The sequence below is a fragment of the Elgaria multicarinata genome, chromosome 2 (genome assembly GCF_023053635.1).
Source record: "Elgaria multicarinata webbii isolate HBS135686 ecotype San Diego chromosome 2, rElgMul1.1.pri, whole genome shotgun sequence".
Lineage (NCBI taxonomy): Eukaryota > Metazoa > Chordata > Lepidosauria > Squamata > Anguidae > Elgaria > Elgaria multicarinata.
In genome coordinates this window covers 90,584,026-90,602,074 of record NC_086172.1, presented here as the reverse complement: position 1 = coordinate 90,602,074, position 18,049 = coordinate 90,584,026, and the positions used below count along the sequence as shown (strand labels likewise).

General features: G+C 45.1%; 1 protein-coding gene and 1 long non-coding RNA gene across 2 annotated transcripts in view; both read right to left on the bottom strand.

Moving 5' to 3' along the window:
• LOC134392656 (uncharacterized) overlaps positions 1-18,049 on the bottom strand; it is a 284,868-nt gene that overhangs the window by 27,492 nt on the left and 239,327 nt on the right. The window lies entirely within an intron of this gene.
• Positions 1-18,049, bottom strand: part of CD81 (CD81 molecule) — a 77,324-nt gene that overhangs the window by 27,492 nt on the left and 31,783 nt on the right. Inside the window, exon 2 of the mRNA XM_063117160.1 lies at positions 8,877-8,991. Coding sequence (XP_062973230.1) covers positions 8,877-8,991 — 115 coding nt within the window. The remainder of the gene's footprint in view (positions 1-8,876; positions 8,992-18,049) is intronic.

The window sequence follows — 18,049 nt, the reverse complement described above, 5'->3', positions numbered from 1 at the left end:
TGTTGTTGTTGTTTAACGAAAAACACCCCGCTCTCCCCACCCCACCCCAATGGGCACAGAGCACCTGAAGAGCTCTGTGCCTGGTTCCCGGCTCCTCACGTTTACTTGCAAGGAGCCGGGATGAAGACGGGATGGCCACCCACACCTCCCACGTTCTCGGGCAATCCCAAGACTGCAGGAAAAATCGGGCTAAAAGCCGTCCTGGTTATCCAAGGGAAATGGAGGGATCTTCCCTCCCTGCCCCCGGGATCCGCTGTGCATCATGTGGACGCACAGGGATGATCCCGGGACAATCCCTGGGATAAGGCATGGTGTAGACATGCCCTTTGTTACCATAAGGAAGGGAAGAATTTTCGACTATCAAGTGTAGTCGTGTACAGGATAACAGCACAATCTGGACTACAACTACATCACAATCAGAAAATAACCTATATGCAGAGCAGATGACTCACTTCCTTAAATTAAGCCACAGACACAGGTTGAGTCACAGACACAGAGCACAGAAAATAACTGACCCATTTACAGATGGGGAACAATAAAGCTGAGACTATTCAGATCAATCTACGAGACGTGGGCAACCCTTTTACTACAAGCCTTCTTATAGAGACTGCCTCTTACTCTTTTACACACAGGACCCATCCATACAATCATACACCAGCATAGGCAGAAAACTATCTATGCCTCACACACTCTCCTTCGCACACACAGCCAACTTCCTAACTAATCTAAAACTTGAGCTATCATTCCAAATTTGCACACCCTGCCCATCAGCCACCTGTGCCACTGAATCAGCAGCAGCCTGGCCCAAACATGAACTTAAGGCCCTGAACTCCTCATCAGCTCCATGTTGCCCCTCGCTGCTAAGATGAGCAGGCAAGGAAGCCCCGTCTCACCTTGCCTAGATGTGAGCAGAGGAGAGGAAATTAGTGTTCCCAGCTTCCTGCTTCGTCCCTTGGGGCATGAACAAATGGCAAAGAGATCGGCCCTTGTCTTGGGTTCCCAGCAGCAGGTACAGGCACTCAAAACTGTTGGACAGGGTACATGACCAGGGAGATTGAACTCCTATAGACAAATGCTACCTCCACTCCCTGACCCTCAGGCTGTGCTCAGTGCTGCACCTGATAAATCTGGTGAGCACATTTGGGAGAGGTTCACACACACTGTTTCGTCCACTATTCCGGCATCTCCACCTCCCACGGCCACATCTCCTCCTAGTCTGACATATGGACTGTAGCCTCAAATGGAAGAGAGGGTGCCACGATTTTATCGCCTTCCTGAAATAAGCAAAGAAACTTGTCCTGCCCATGGCTGTTCTACAATTTCAGGCTGTGGGTCTGTGTCTGAACCTTTGCCTATATTAATTAATTTTTTAAAAACCTTCTCTTCCACAGATGGAACCTTATTTAGAAAGCAGCACATATTTTTCAATATATATTTTTGTACTGTTTGTGTGAGCTGCACTCTACACCAGTCCAACTGGTGGCTATGGGTGTATCATATACCCACATGTGGGTAACTTGCGACTCTTTGGGGTCTCTTCTGTGGCCCACTGCTGCTCTAACTGCTCCTTCTCAATTCCTCCCGTTACCATTTCTTTCAAGAACCAAGGTCATTTACCCTTCCCATCAAAGACAATGCCCCACTACGTTTAGAGGACCCAGCTCCACTCAGATGGCTGCTATTGGCCTCTAATCTGCCAGACAAAACTGCTGCGCCCTCTTCCGGGTCACTTTCCTATTGCTGATTATATTGGTAGAACAGTGTGCAGTGATAAAAGCCAGATGGATGCACTGATGGAGGAATAGGTGGATGGGTATCTGTGGATAGATGAATGAATGGAAAGAGCAAAAGATAGATAGATAGATAGATAGATAGATAGATAGATAGATAGATAGATAACACAAATAAATGGACAGGAGGTGGATGGATGGGGTGGGTTGATTAATGAATGGATAAGTAGCGGGTGGGAATGTCCCCATCCCCTGAAGGAATAGATGAATTAACGGGCTCAAGTTAAAGGAAGCCAGATTCCAGCTGGACATCAGGAAAAACTTCCTGACTGTTAGAGCAGTATGACAATGAAATCAGTTGCCTGGTGAGGTTGTGGCTTCTCCCACACTAGAGGCCTTCAAGAGGCAGCTGGACAACCATCTGTCAGGGATGCTTTAGGGTGGATTCCTGCATTGAGCAGGGGGTTGGACTCAATGGCCTTGTAGGCCCCTTCCGACTCTGCTATTCTATGATTCTATATGTGGGTTGCCTATCCATATTAACCACAAATATCCCACAGGAGGAGGCAATGACAGTAACTGAAGAATCCCTGAAGAAATGAGCAACATATAAATCCTCTGCTAATTTTTTTATTAGCAGAAGATTTTATACTAAAGAAAAATGCTGAACTGATACCAAAGAAAAATCCCTTTCAATTCATGGATAAATGTTTTTGGGAAATTTTAGGGACAGCAATGGGTCGTAGGTTTGTTCCAGAATTGGCTAACGTTTTCATGAATTGGTATGAACAACTGTATATAAGAGCAACTTGAGAAATAGCAACATTCTGTGAGAACCTCAAATGTGGAAAAAATTAGAAAGTACTTCCTGGATGGTAGATACCTCTGTCTACTCTATTGATAACATACAGCATTGCACTGAAGACTTTTTCACTTGCAATACAAACAGGGCGATACATGCTGTGCAATCCCCCATGCCTTTTCTTTCTCCATTGGCATGACTACATGAGCAGTTAAAGCATGGTATCTGTGAATGTAAAAGCTGTAGAAGAATGTGAAAAACTCAAGCTCCTATAGTGTTTGGGGGACTTTAGACAGTTAGTGGGGACCTACACTGGCTCTTATTAGAGTCTCTCTCTCTCCCTCTCTCTCTCTCCCACACTTGCTGGTTCTGCTGATGTTTCTGTCTGGAAGGCTGCAAACGGAAGCAATAGCCACAGAGGGGAACACCCCAGCCCCGGGAAGGTGCTTTGCCAGCACAGGGTCAAGTAACAAGAGAAAAGAAAAGATCAACTGGGCAGGGCTTTCCCTAGTTAAGCTGCTGACAATGTTCAGCTCTCCCAAGCCAAGTAGCTGGACCTTTGTGATGAGTTCTCTCACCCAAAGTTAATTGCTCCTTAAAGAATAGATTTTAGGCCTGAGTAGGTCGGATGGAATAGGTGGAACAGCTCAACTTTTGACGCCCCACAAACAGTTCTCACCCAAAGCCAGTTTTCCCCAACTTGGTGCCTTCCAGATGTTTGGGACTACAACTCCCAGCATCCCTCAACATTGACCATCTTGGCTGTAGCTTGTGGGAGTTGAAGTCCAAATCATCTTAGAGGCTACCAGGTTGGTGAAGGCTGCCTTAAGCAGATCATTCAAGGCAGAGGGTCTTTAAATAAACCTGGGCTAGGTTTATTCTATAACAAACAAAGAAGGAGCGGAGGGTCTAAATTCTCCTTTCCCATGATGGCTTCCGTGTTTCTGCTACAGCCAGGACGTATAAACCCACGTGCACCATTGTGCAACACTATCAGTAGTGAATGTATTTTGCAATTTGGGGTTAAAGTACTTTTTGTAGCAGAGTTAAAAGCTTTAAAGTGTATACTCCCCTCTTACTTCCTATCAAAGTCACTGTGAGTTGCGTTCTAGTATGCTTGAGGATTGGTGCTTTTGTAGACCAGCGGTTTGAAAATCAAAGATCTGAAGGTGAAACCAGATTAATGTGAAGGGGGAAATAGAGGAATAAGATGTGAGGAGAGAGGTGGTAAGGGAAGAAACAGAAGCCCACCACATCAAGCCCGGAAACCCTAAATGCCAATTAAAAAAAGAAAAAGGTCCTCGCATAGTCAGAAATAATTCTAGGAACCCAATCATTTCTGATGCATTTGGGATCCTCCCTACAGCACAACAAGAAAGCCACATATCTGAATCCAAGGGCAGGGCTGGTTCATCTAGCCTTTGGGGTAATCTTTTGGTGCTTTGTCACACAACAAGGAGTGCAGGGCTCCCAGGAAAAAGACGGGAGCCACTCATGCAGGGTATCCTCCCATTTTACAGACTCTTCCCCTGCCAGACTTCACAGTATGTGCTGGGTCCAGATCCAGTGCCTGTCCACTGGATAGACCAGTAAGGCAACCAGCAGTAGCTGAAGCACTATGTTAATTCAAACAGTTGAAGCTGAAGTTGGAGAAAAGACTGGGAAGAAGACATCTCCATGACAGGTTATTTTCTCTGGGTTTAAAACGAACAATCCCCAACCCCTTTGGAGCCATGGAATGAAAATGTCATCCAGGACAGAGCAGCTCCCCGCTGGAGCTCCAGTTTTGCAGCTAGAAGAATTCCCAAGGAAGAGGCCCTTAGGAATGCAGCGCGGAAGACGAGTCTTCTGCTTTCTGCCCCACCCAGGGTCCTCCATCTCACATTACTGCATGGCTCTACCCTCCCCAACTTCCCGGGAGGAGCGCTTCTTGCCTTGGAGCTGACAGTAAACAGGCGCCGTGGCACTGAGGCCCGGTCTCAACAGCCAGAGCTGCAACAGAATGGAAAAAAAGAAGGGGGGGAACCCCTCTTTTTTGCTAGCTCCGAAAAAGACATCCAGCTGCTCCACTGACTCTGCCAAGATGGAATGAAAGAAGGCTGCTGGAGAACAAACACAAAGAGAGAGCAGGCGCGGTGGGGTGGGGGGACGGACGCTTCTCTGCAGCTAGGCAGGGAGCTCCGTTTCTGGGAAGGGAGAAGAAGCCATCCGACATGGACACACCCAGGGAGAGAGCCAAAAATGCCTGTCCCTGCTGAGCAGCTAATCCCCGCAGCTGCCTGTTGCTTCCCACTCGCCCTGCATTGCATCCTCAGACACTGGCTGCCGCTCTCATCACCGTGGACTATTTCGATCCAAATGCTGCAAATCCAGCCCTGCTAGACAGTTTCTGAATGCAAGGGACAGAGATAAAGGCCTTTGCTAGACCCACCTGAAAATCCGGGACTGACGAGGGGAGAGCATGCAATGCAACTATCGCGGGATCTCGCCCTTGTTTACACGCCAGGCGCGACAAACTAAGGGAAAGACCCGTCGCGACCACCATTTTTTTTAATAGGGCTGGATGCGCACGAATGTTCGTGCGCGGAGGTGAGTTTCCCCGATCTCCCCACTCTGCCCCCCGATGGGCTCAGCGCTCCTGGGGACTGCTGAGCCTCGTCTGTGGCTCCCGGCTATGCGTGAGTAATCACACGCAGCTGGGAGAAACCGCTTCAAAGGGCCACACGCTCGCGGTCTCGGGCTCAGCCTGAGACCACGAGAAAAACCGGACCAAAAGTGGTGCCCACTATCCCGGGGCAAGGGAGGGTTGATCCCTGCCTGAGCCCAGGATCCCTTGTGCATCATCTGGATGCACAGGGGCGATCCCGGGTATCAGCCCGGGATAACCTTTCATCTAGCTAAGGCCAAAGAGAGAGAGAAAAACTTATTGCTTCCCAATTTCCCTATGGCCGCCTTCCCCAAACAGATGCCTTCCATATGTGCTAGACTGTATAGCTAGAGTGACCAGATACAAAAGAGGGCAGGGCTCCTGCAGCTTTAACTGTTGTGATGAAGAGGGAATTTCATCAGGTGCTGTATGCATAGAAATGACACCTGCTGAAATTACCTTTTCTGTACAACTATTAAAAGATACAGGAGCCCTGTTCTCCTTTCCATCTGGTCACCCTACTGCAACTTCCATCATTCCCAGAGGGCACCAGGCCGGGGAAGGCTGCCCTATAACCAGGGGGCTCTGGTGGAGGTCAATACAAAATTGAGCAGATTGAACGTCACTTGGAAACCTCAGCTCTCCGATTGTAAAAATATTCTAGACTTCTTGGTTGAAAGAGAGGGGGATTGGTGTTGGAAGTTTTTGCTTTAAAAAAGAAAAGAAAATGTAGAATCTAAAGATTTGGGAGAAGGGTAGCGGTGGTGGGATACAGAGGGGGAGAAGAGTCTTTCGGCACAGGGATCACGTGCTCTCGAAAGCTCACGATTCATGTCTCTTTCCCACTCCTTCACTCCCAAATCTCACCAGAGACATTAAACACCATATTCTCTATATTGTAACCTTTCCTCTTTCAAATTGCACAGCTATGCAAAACTGGTGTAAAAGCATACTAATTAAGCACGGTCTGTGCCAATGTGTTGAGCGTGTGCCCATTTCAGCAGGGTGCTTGATGCAAAGCATAGCTCTGCATTCAGTCATTCCAACATGGCTAAAATATTCTAGCACATTTAAGAAGGTCTCAAATGATACAAGAGCTGCGGGGGCAGAACTGCACGGTACAGCAACACATGCTCAGATATACTGGGCCATCTTTTTCTCACCATGAAGCAGGAATGTTAGCGCGGGGAGGATGCACTAAAGCTAAGCTGGGTGTGGCGTGTCTGGCAATGAATCTCAATTATAAGTCACTGGAGACTCGAGACTTTAGAAAACGGGTTGAGAATAGCTGTAGGAAAAGAGCTGCTATTATTACTTAGTGGAAACTACTAAGATCTCAAAGAATCTAAGCAGAGCCTTCTCGGAATCTGTCTCAAACAGCAAGAAGCAGACGGCCCCACAAGAGGGTGGGCCAGTTTTTTGGACAACCAGAAGCCTAATCCTACTGCTCTTTGGAAACTAAGCTCTTTCCTTATTCAACGTTATTGCTGTATCAGCTTTGGTTATCAAGGGCCAGGAGGATGCGTGCATTTCATGTAAACCGGTGGCAGACATAGTCTTATGGAGTCAGGAAATGGATAACTAGATGTTTAACAAATGATGCCACCCCACAAAAAATATTGCCCCTTTTTTGTGTGGCAGAAATACCTGGTTTGCTTACCATTTTTAAAATTTATCTATTTATTTATTCAGACATTTGTATCCCGCCTTAGATCATTAGGATCTCAGGGCAGCATACAGATCAAATCAATTCAAGCAATATAAAACAATAAATATTTTTTTACCTGCTAAAAACATATTAAACCATTAACAGCTAATACCAGTAAAAATATGTAAAACTGTAAAAACAACTAAACTACGTGCAACTTTGGCTCTCAAAGGCTTAGATAAAAAGCCATGTTTTAACTTGGTGCTGAAACGAAGCCAGCATCTGCGCCGGTTGGGTCTCCAAGGAGAGGGCATTCCATAATCAGGTGCCACAACAGAGAAGACCATGTCAAACTGTAAAGCACAGCAGGGGTGGGGGCAACTTGTGTCCCACCAGATGTTTTGGCCTACAACTCCCATCAGCCCTATACAGCATAGCCAAGGGGGAGGACTGATGGGAGTTACATGGCCAAAATATCTGGAGGGCCACAAGTTGCCCATCCCTGGTGTAGAGCATGCTCCATTTTAAAGCGAATGTTGTTCTGTATTGCAAGGCATCCAACTCGGTACTATGTGAAGCACTTTCAAGAAAATCTCAGCATCGATTGCCCAGAAATAGTGCAAATTACTAGTCTATGCCTTCCATTTCTCTGCAGCTTCACTCCTACACAAGATAGGACTTGAAGCCTTCATCTCTTCCACATCAGCATCCATATTTTTCAACACCCCTAGCAAATGGCAATAGATAGGAAGGTTATGGAAAAAAGCACTGAGGCCCACTTCTCTCTGTCTATCCCATCACTTGTGCATACAGAAGGAAGAAGAAAGTGCAGAACATTAAGAGCCTTCAGTGTTGGGGGCACTGCCAAGCCTCATGGGGAAACGGGGCCTTTGAAAGCAGGTGTTCCACATAGTTTGATGTGCTGCTGTTTTGGACTGCTGCTCACATAGAGAATGAATGGATCCAAACAAGGCGCTCTGTTTTCAAGCAAGTCAGCAAGCTGGTTGATTTACTTACAAAAAGAGAGATCCTATTAAGCCGAAATACACTTATGCGCACAGTCAGGCAGACACACATGCGCCCGGAAAGCGTGAGTCATGCTGATCACCAACGTTTATTTTCAATTGAAAACAGCTGTTCTGTGTTCTTCTCAGTAGAACAGCGGCTCTCGAACTGTACCGGCGGTCCGGACTGAGGGCCCTGGAGCACCTGAAGGGCTGTGCATGTAAAGTTCCAGGGAGAGATAGGATCCTGAGGCAGGTGATACTTTCCTTCCCCTACCAGCCAAGTTCTGGGCAGACTGAAAGTCCCTGGCAGCGGACCCTCAATAAACCACATTGGATTTGTGCGGCTGACTGTACCTTTACCGCTCCCCATTCATCTCAATGTGATTTTGGAAGAAAGAACTCAAACCAGTGGGTTCAAAATTACAAGAAGAAGGATTTAGACTAGGGTGACCATATGAAAAGGACAGGGCTCCTGTATCTTTAACAGCTGCATAGAAAAGGGAATTTCAGCAGGTGTCATTTGTATGTATGCAGCACCTGGTGAAATTCCCTCTTCATTACAACAGTTAAAGCTGCAGGAGCTATACGAGTGATCAGATTTAAAAGAGGGCAGGGCACCTGCAGCTTTAACTGTTGTGATGAAGAGGAAGTTTCACCAAGTTCCCCATATATACAAATGACACCAGCTGAAATTTCCTTTTCAATACAACTGTTAAAGATACAGGAGCCCTGTTCTCCTTTTCATATGGTCACCCTAATTTAGACTAGGAAGAACTTCCTGGCAGTACAAGCGGTTTAATAGTAGAAAGTGGCGGCCTTTCCTTCATTAGGAGATTTTAGGTAACGGATGGATGCCCACCTATTGGGAATGCTATAACAGAAGATCTCCTGCATTGGCAGGGGGTTGGAATAGATGATCTTTGGAGTTCCTTCCAGCCCTATGATTCTAAGCAAAACTATCATGCATAGCTATGTATAATTAGCAGAACGTTTAGTTTGGCCCTCACTCACACCTCTCTCCCACCATCCTTTTTTTGCTTACCAACGTAGAATGTGCCTGGAGCTTGCTGGTCATCTAGTGATGATCCCAAGATAACTGTGGTCTGTGAGTCATGACGAAGCCATAATGCCACACCTAGAATTATTCCTCCTGCCAGCTGGGGAAAAAAAGGGAAAAAAGGCAGATTAACACAATTCTGATCCTTTCAAATGATTGAGACGCAGAGGCTGTTTATACCATAAATGCTTCATGAAAGTATTCCAAGATTCATCATGCATTGCAGCAAGGGAAGCAACCATCATGGCTGCTCCCTCGGCCCCTGCACAAGTGACTGCCATTTGCACCATTCCTTGCACTATAGCACGGTTTGGAGTGTTGTCTGAACTCAGCACGCTGCATAGCTGTGAAACAGGAATCATACCTGCCCCGCCCCCCAGCAACCTCTACTGCATGTTGAGGTTGTAGGGTGAGTATGACCCCTCCCCTCGCCCTGTACTGCATACTGGGTTCAGACAACACACCAACCCATGTTTCAGTGCGGGAATAATGCAAATGGTGTTCGTGCATACAACACACACGTTGGGAGTACGTCACGATGGTTGCTTCCCTCGCTGCAATTGTCTGAAGTCGTCCAGTGTCTATTAGATAGGCTAAGTTAGAATTGCCCAATCTGGTGCCCTCCAGATGTTTTGGAGTACAACTTCCATCAGCCAGTCAGCATGGTGAGTCGTCAGGGATGATGGTCATTGCAGTCTAACACACATGGAAGGCACCAGGTTGGGGAAAATTGGACTAAGTGATGAGAGATAACTAGTCTAAAGCCACCCAAAAGGCTATTGAGCAGGGGAAATGAAGCCAGAGTTCTGAAGTTCACATCCAAGTTCACTATTCCATCTGTGGGAGACTACTTTAGCATATGTTACAATGACAACCAAGAAGGCTGTATCACATTTCCAGTGCCTTAACTACAGTTAGGGATCCGTGCATGCAGATATTCTGTGAAATTTCAGAAAAAGTACAGAATGTGAAACTGAGTGAGGAATTCAACCTTCCTAAAACCTGAATTTATTTTTAATGCAAATTTCCAGCCCTGATCATTTCAAAGCTCTCTCTCTCTGTGTGTGTGTGTGTCCAAGTGTTTGTGTGTATATGAGAGAGAGAGAGAGAGAGAGAGAGAGAGAGAGAGAGAGAGAGAGAGGCAGACAGACAGACAGACTGAGAAAATTCTGTTTTGTTGTGTGTGTCTCCAACTGTATGTCCACCATGGATGAGACATAACTGGAAACATCTCTGCAGCAGCCAGCACAGTCAAGAACAAAGTATTTTGATTTGTTTTCTGGGATGCCCTCACTATTCAGTTTAACTCTTCATGTTTTTTATTTGATTTTTTTCTCAATATTTCCCCCTCTATTAGCCTTCTCCAAATAATAATACCCCCTCCCTTCCACACACAGGGCTTTGCAGACATGAACGTAAATCTCATGTGGGTTTAAAGCAGTGTAGGCTGTGCTGAGGAGACGACTACAACAACTCCTCCTCCTCCTCTCCTCAGAGCAGCACGAATGCCAGAGCTCTTCATTTTCAAGATCCAACCCATCGCTACAAGTCTGGCAAATATATGAAGCAACCACCAGAAATGTTAAAGATGAACTGGGAATTAGACCCCTTCCAGGAGCGTTAAGTAAACATCTGGCATTGCCACAGTAATTCTGACTTCCACTTCAGCATTGGACAAATAGGAAAACAGCCTAGAGTTTCTCATAAAATCCAAAAGCAAAGCTAAACACTGGCGCAGACTGGAATTTTACTTTTTCCGCTAAGCAAGAATTTTGACAAATTGAAAACACACTGCATTGGTCCTGGTCTCCAGCACACTGTTTTTCCAGTTGCGATTCCAAGTGCTCAATTCTGTTTTCCATGTTCCAGAATAAGACAAGGCCTCAACTGCCTCACCAACACCACGCAGCTAAAGTAACAGGGCTATGTTCAGTTTCTTATGTGAAGACAGGTGGAAGGGGCAAGTGGGCAGCATCTGTATAATACCTCAAATCTAAATTGTGGCGCATGTGCAGATTCTGCAGCCACCAAAAGTTCAAGAAAGTTACCAAAATCTCAGTCTCTCTCAAAAAGAGAAAAATGGTATTCTCTAACACAAGTTGAAATATCAATACACTTAATTTGTATACAGCTTTATGAGAGCTACATCCAGTAATTATGCAAAACTTCGAAGAATAAATCCAATATGTTTTAATTTATATTATAATGTTTTATGAAAAGCCTCCCATGCTCCCCAATTTGCAAATGGCTGGTACTCCTTGATAATCATTTCCTGCAGACTGGCATGCCTTATATTTTGCTCATGGTTGCTTGTTTGAATGTGTCAGTAAGGCCTTTAGCGGGAGAAGCTTGCAAATGTCTAAAGCATATCCAGGGGACCCTTAACACCTTTACATTTCGATGTACAAAAGCATACTCAGTCTGGGGCAGGATCAACATTACTGCTTTAAAATGGTTTATAACAGTAGTGACAACTGTTGAGGCCCAGGGTACACTCCGTATACAGTTTTCAAACCATTTTCAAAGTGTCACATCCTGCTTGGGGTAGATCTGGCCTGGCTGCTTTTTAAATCAGTAGGGAACTCCAGCAAGAAGAGCACAGAATCTTATTCAAAAGGTGCTTGCGAGACATTGCAAGTAGATAATTATGTTGCTTATGATACTGAGATACAAAGGTAGGCAAGGCTCCCGTGCAGTAATATAGAGAGAAGAGGAATAGACAAAGTGGGCTTTGCTAGACCTGCCGGGATAAGCCGGCAGGGAAGTGGGGTGGCAGCGTGCTGATGTTAGTGTGCACTGCCCGGGCTTCCAGACGCAGGACGCGCAGGGACGTCGGATCCCTGCAGCGTCCGCCATTTTTAAAAAAAGTTTAAAGGGGCCACATGCGGCCCGAAGACTGCGGAGAAGGTAAGGGGTTTTTTTTAGTTACCCCCCCCATCCGCTCCTGTGTCGTCTCCCCTTCTCCCTGCGTGTGTGTGTCTGTCCTGTGTCGTCTCCCCTTCTCCCTGCGTGTGTGTGTGTCTGTCCTGTGTCGTCTCCCCTTCTCTCTGCGTGTGTGTGTGTGTGTCCTGTGTCGTCTCCCCTTCTCTCTGCGTGTGTGTGTGTGTGTCCTGTGTCGTCTCCCCTTCTCCCTGCGTGTGCGTGTCTGTCCTGTGTCGTCTCCCCTTCTCCCTGCGTGTGTGTGTGTCTGTCCTGTGTCGTCTCCCCTTCTCCCTGCATGTGTGTCTGTCCTGTGTCGTCTCCCCTTCTCCCTGCGTGTGTGTGTGTCTGTCCTGTGTCGTCTCCCCTTCTCCCTACCGGGATCTCCCACCCCCCCCCGGCCGATGGGCACAGCGCTCAGCGCTGTGGCCAGTCCGCAGCTTTTTGCGGCTACTCGCAAGTAAGCGAGTAGCCGCAAAAAGCCACGGAAGTAGCTAGACGTTCCCCAGCCCCCGCCTCAGAAAAGGCGCGCCATAAGCGACTTCGCTTATGGCGCGTTAGAGGAGGCTTCAGTGCGGCCTGGAGCCGGATTCCCCTGTGCGTCATGTGGAAGCACAGGAGGGAAAACGGCAAGGCCTGTCTAGAGGGAAAGGTAGCTGGAAACTAAGCTAGTCAGTTTCACTTTACTTTACTTTGCTTAGTGAATCCACACAGAAATGCAGAGGATACTAGTCAGTTCTCCTAAATCCAGCTGGCTAGATTATTCACCTGGACCCAGCCTGTAAGTATATTTCTTTAAGTAGAGGCTTCTGATGAAACCCAAAAGCATTTCAGAAATAAATCTTCTATACTGTTAGCTTCACCCTACCCGGTGCTTGTTTACACTTCCCGGTGCCTGTTTGCATTCTCTTTCCCTCCTTATTGTTTACTACAACTTTATTAGATTGTAAGCCTATGCGGCAGGGTCTTGCTATTTACTGTGTATAATCTGTACAGCACCATGTACATTGATGGTGCTATATAAATAAATAATAATAATAATAATAATAATAATAATAATAATAATAACAATGCTAAGCAAATTTATTTGCGAATCCCACTGATTTCAATGTAATTTATTTACAAGTAAATGTGTCCAGAATGGCAGCCTAAGGGGCTGATCCCAACCACGTGTACTTGAAAACAAGTCCAGTTTAGATGTAGTAACCATCTGTGAAGGAATAATAATAATAATAATAATAATAATAATAATAATAATAATTTTATTTGTTACCCGCCTCTCCCTCTGGATTGAGGCGGGGTACAACACAATTAAAAACAACATAAAATACATAAAACTAATTCAAACATTTAAAACCAGTGCATCATTAAAAGCAGCACACCATTAAAAAAAGGTTTGCTAGAAGAGGGTTTCCCTGAAAGGAGTAGTTTCATTTCTGCAGTTCATTTTGCTGGGTAAGTTTCATTTCCCCAAGGTTGAAACAGTACTTTCTGTTTTGGGAGAAGAGGGTATAAAAAGATAGGAGAAAGCCAGCCGGAAGAGCATGAAAAGGCAAGAGCACGAGGAAGCAGCAGCTGGAAAAGCCTAAATGCAGCTAGGGCAAAAGAATTTGCATTTTTGCAATTTTTCTTTTCTTTTAATGCCTTTGTGTCACTCAGCTCTATTGACTAAATATCTTTACTTGTAATTTGGTTGTTTTAATATTCCAGTAAACTGGTGTGTTAATCCTAAAGTGTCTGGAGTGTCACTCACTCCACATCTACAGCCTGAACCCCATGTTATTTGGAAGGAGGAGATAAACAAAGAAATGAGACTCTTAAGGAGGCAAAAGATCCTTAAGAAGTTGCTCAGGAAGTCCAGGTCATAGAAAGAACCCTGACACCACCATACCACATCCTGTATACTCATTAATAAGAGCACAATCCTATGTATGTTTAGAAAGAAAAGGAGTCTTACAGGTCCCAGCATCCTCCAGCCAGCCATGCTGATTGGAGGATATTATTATTATTATTATTATTATTATTATTATTATTATTATTATTATTATTTATATACCACCCCATAGCCAAAGCTCTTTGGGCGGTTTACAAAAGCTAGGAGCTGTAGGACTTTTTTCTGTCTAAACATACATAGGATTGGCACTTTAGACACTTATTTTAGAGGGCCTACTCAAATTGCCCTCAGTTCTGATCAAAATATTAATTCTTCCAAGAAGAAAAAAGCAGACACCCAAGCGGGGACGGAAGTCCAGCATGTGTCTATAAGCTTCATGGAAGTTACAGTTATGGGGAGTGAAAAACCAGGATACCAAAGTAATATCTGTGTTTAGCTCTTTTAAGCCTAATGAGGGTTTCAGAACATGGGAAAGATGCCATGAAATATCCCAGCAAAATCATTCACTTAGAGCAAAGTACAGCCTTTATTTCGCTTGTGCTGAAAGCACAGTTCAACATTTTGGTCAAAACAGTAAGATCTCATGGGAGCCTTGCAAGTATTACTACCAGGGATGTGTGTGCTTGCAGTCTGCCAGGTATGTGTGTGAACGTGTGTATTAGGGAGTTATGGTTGAAAGGCAGCTCAAACTCATGCAATTTTCATTCATTTCCCCCCTTTTCAAAACATTAAAGACAGCAACTTACTGTACCACAAGAGATTCATTTCATTTTAAAATACATATCCAATGTTTCTAACCTTTTTATACCTTTTTGTCAGAAGAACACTAAAGGACATCTTCAAAGAACATTACTATATCATCACTTTTTAAAATGCTTTTATATCCAGAGTGCAATTTGCAACTCTGATGGGAAAGAAGCTTTAGGCAAATGAAGGACAGGTAACACAGTCATAGGGGGAAGCAAGGGCTCATTCTGCCCCCAGTTATTTGCAACGCGTCACCTGGCACCCCAAAGACTACAATACAGCAGCCAGGCAAGCATATCTGGGGAGCTCAGTTCACAACTGGGGGCCCTAAGGTTTATCCCGGGGTCGTCCCAGGGTCATCCCTGCCTGCTTCCGGGATATCCTGTGTGTCATTTACATGAACAGGGATGACCCCGGGATGATCCTGGGATAAACCTTAGGTCTAGCTAAGGCCCATGTTGCCTTTGTTTTTAAAATAACTACTTCAAAATGTAATTTCTTGGCGGGGAAAAAATATTATTTTTTAAATGGAGGTATCTTCACCCTTCATCCTTCCTAGCTTCAACCCAAACAAACAAAAAACAAACACACACTGCACATTACAGTGTTTTGAACTCTATGGAAACTTTTATTTAGATATAACCTGTTGGTTCCCAATTTGCCATCGGCGAAAGCTTAATGCGAGCTAGCGAATGGGTGCCTCACAATGGAATTCAAGGGTTAATGCCTGACAAGTTTTAAACTTGTCCAGATGGAATTAGATTTTAAATGCCAGAATCACATATTTATAAATATCCGTTGGTCATTGCAACCTGTTCAAGAGACAGATATCTTAGGAGAAATGGTTATTTTGAGGGCCAAACTACACAAAAAAGTTTAAACCAATACAGCTGTGGAAAGTTGCAATCGGGATTGGACGTTTGCATGATGTGAAGCGGAAGCGTCTCTCTGAAAGCCATTCTTCCAACTTTCATCAAAACCAGCCCTCCAGGTTTCTTTTTCTCTTGTGGGAGTAAAAAGATACAAGTACCTGTAGGAAAAACAACCAAGAGTCCTGTGGCACCTTAAAAACTAAGGATGCAATCCTATGCCTTTTTAGACATAAAAAAGTTCTACATTTTCCAACATGACCCAGTCAGTATGGCTGGATGGAGGGGTGCTTGGAGTTATAGAAGTTCTTTTTGTCGAAGCGTACATAGCATTACACCCAGACAAATTTAGTTTGGCATAAACTTTCATGGACAGCATCCACTTCATCAGATGCATGAAATGTTAACCTCAAATTGGCAGATTTATATACACAGGCTGGGGATGGGGGAGAGATGTAAACTGTGAACTTCTGGCCTCCTCTTCCATGCTCTTGTACCTTTCACTGCACGGAAATCCTGCTTCTAAAATGTGAATGTGGGATCTTCTGGATAGAACCTGCTCTTTCACAGGTTGTATCTCAGGAAGGAACTACAGGTTAAAACTCAGGGGGGTGAAATATGAATTGACGTAACAGGTCTCAAGACTGGAGTAGCCCCCAAACCAAATCCTATGAGAGCTGGTTGAAGGGAAAAGAGTATGTTTAGCTTAGACTATCCCTGACAGTCTTCACATATTTGAAAGGCACTCTATTTCACTGAGGAAGAACAAGGAGCAGTTGTTTTTAGAAAAAAAGAAGATAGGGAGGTAGATGTTTAGGTTAAAGATTAGCAAGAACTTTGTAGCCTGAAAGAGTTCTTTAGCACTACAACATGGCCGAAGGCAGGGGCAGGCAGGTTTCCGGTTTCCAGGACCTACTTCATTGTTTTTTTACTAGAACCTTGAGATCAGAATCAGAATGTGGCACAAGAGACACTTAGAAATAAAGAATTCTGAAGCCAGAAATTTGTTTTTAGTACTGGAACTAAACACAGCTCACAGTCCTTCTCCACTTTCGTTATTTCAGCATTATTTATTTCTCTATTACTGCATTTATATAGCTGCCCTATAATATAAGTTCTTTGGACGGCTAACAAACAAACACATTAAGAACAGTATGAAACAATGCAAACTCATAAAATTAAAAACGAAACACAAATTTAAGGCAGGAGGGACCCATTTTATTGCTATTGTTAAACAACTGGGATTTAGAAATCCTTGCCAATCATTCAGAGACCTACGAATAGATTAAAATCTACCTTCTGCCTACCCTTGGCCTGTGGGATCTCCTTTCTTCGAGGAAGACATTGAAGAGAAGATTTGTCAGGGTTTAGTTATAGGATGTCAGGGAGGAGGAGGGAGATTGTGAAGTGAAGCCTTGGCCAATTCTATGAAGAACTCTTACAGAACGGGCCAGTAGGCAGAAAACCGCCGGAAGGAAACAACGTTTACAGTGTACAGATGACCCAACCTCAGGGGCATCTTAAAGAAGGGTTTGGCCTTGGAACGCTATCCCTAACTGTATGAGAGTTCCTGTGTATGCAAGATCATAGAATTAGCCTCTCAAATGCCTTATTTATTGCCTTTTCCCCCAGTCAAAGATTTATTGCTTCCAGGAAAGAACAGTGACAACTCTCAGTTTCTCATCTCCCTGTCCAACCTTGCATGTATGTGTGTGTGTGCGCGTGTACACACACACACACACACACACACACACACACACACACTGAATAAGTAAAAAAATCTGAGTTTGTATATATGGAGGGGGGAGGGAGAGAGGGAGAAAATAGAAGGGGAAGGGGGAAATCTCCAAACTAAGCCAAGAGTCAGTTCAACGCAGGAAGCTGCCTGGGAACAGCATACTTGTCACTCCTTAGCTATTTCCCCTTCTCACTTCAGGGTCAAAGTAGATTCGATGGAGGCTGTCCCACATGTTTAAAGATGGAACTACCCCATGCATACCCAACATTAAAAGCACATGTGAGCATCTCCCTCTGCCTGCCATTTACCTCCCCCAAATGCCTCTTCTCCAAGCGCTTTTCTCCTAACCAAGCCAAGTATACTCTTGGTACCATAATTCAGCTGAAGAGAAACGTTCTTGGGGAAGTAGGCTATAGGCAGGTGATGGCAATGGGGGAAGGATTCTGCACTCTTAACCCACATACTCCCTTTGGTTTTGTGGTCAGATCCCCCTCTTTCTGCTTGGGAAGCTGATGTTGGGAGAACCTCAGTGGAAGAGCACCGGCTCCTCCTCAGTGGAAGAGCACCGGCTTTGCATGCAGAAGGTCCCAGGTATGTTCCCCAGTATCTCCGGGCAGGGCAGGAAAAACTCTTGCCTGAAACCGTGGGGAGAACCTGCTCTCGGTCAGCGTCAGCAATACTGGGCTAGATGGACCCATGGTCTGGCCCAGTATAAGCCAGGTTCCTATGTTCCTACATTTCAGCACATGAAGTTACCATGTCTAGCTTGTCCCAGGCATATCCTGTGCACCTAACCTCATTTAAAGAGTTCCACTGTTCTACATGGACAAAACTCATCCATTTCCACTTCATTTCTTCAACACACTTCCAGGTAGAAGCACCCCTCCCCCCTCCCCAGTTTCAGTAGCTAGATGTGCTGCTAGTGTGCAATGTTGGCTCCAGGTTTTACGGGGGGTGGCACTGGGCAAGAAGTCACCCTCAATGTGCTCCT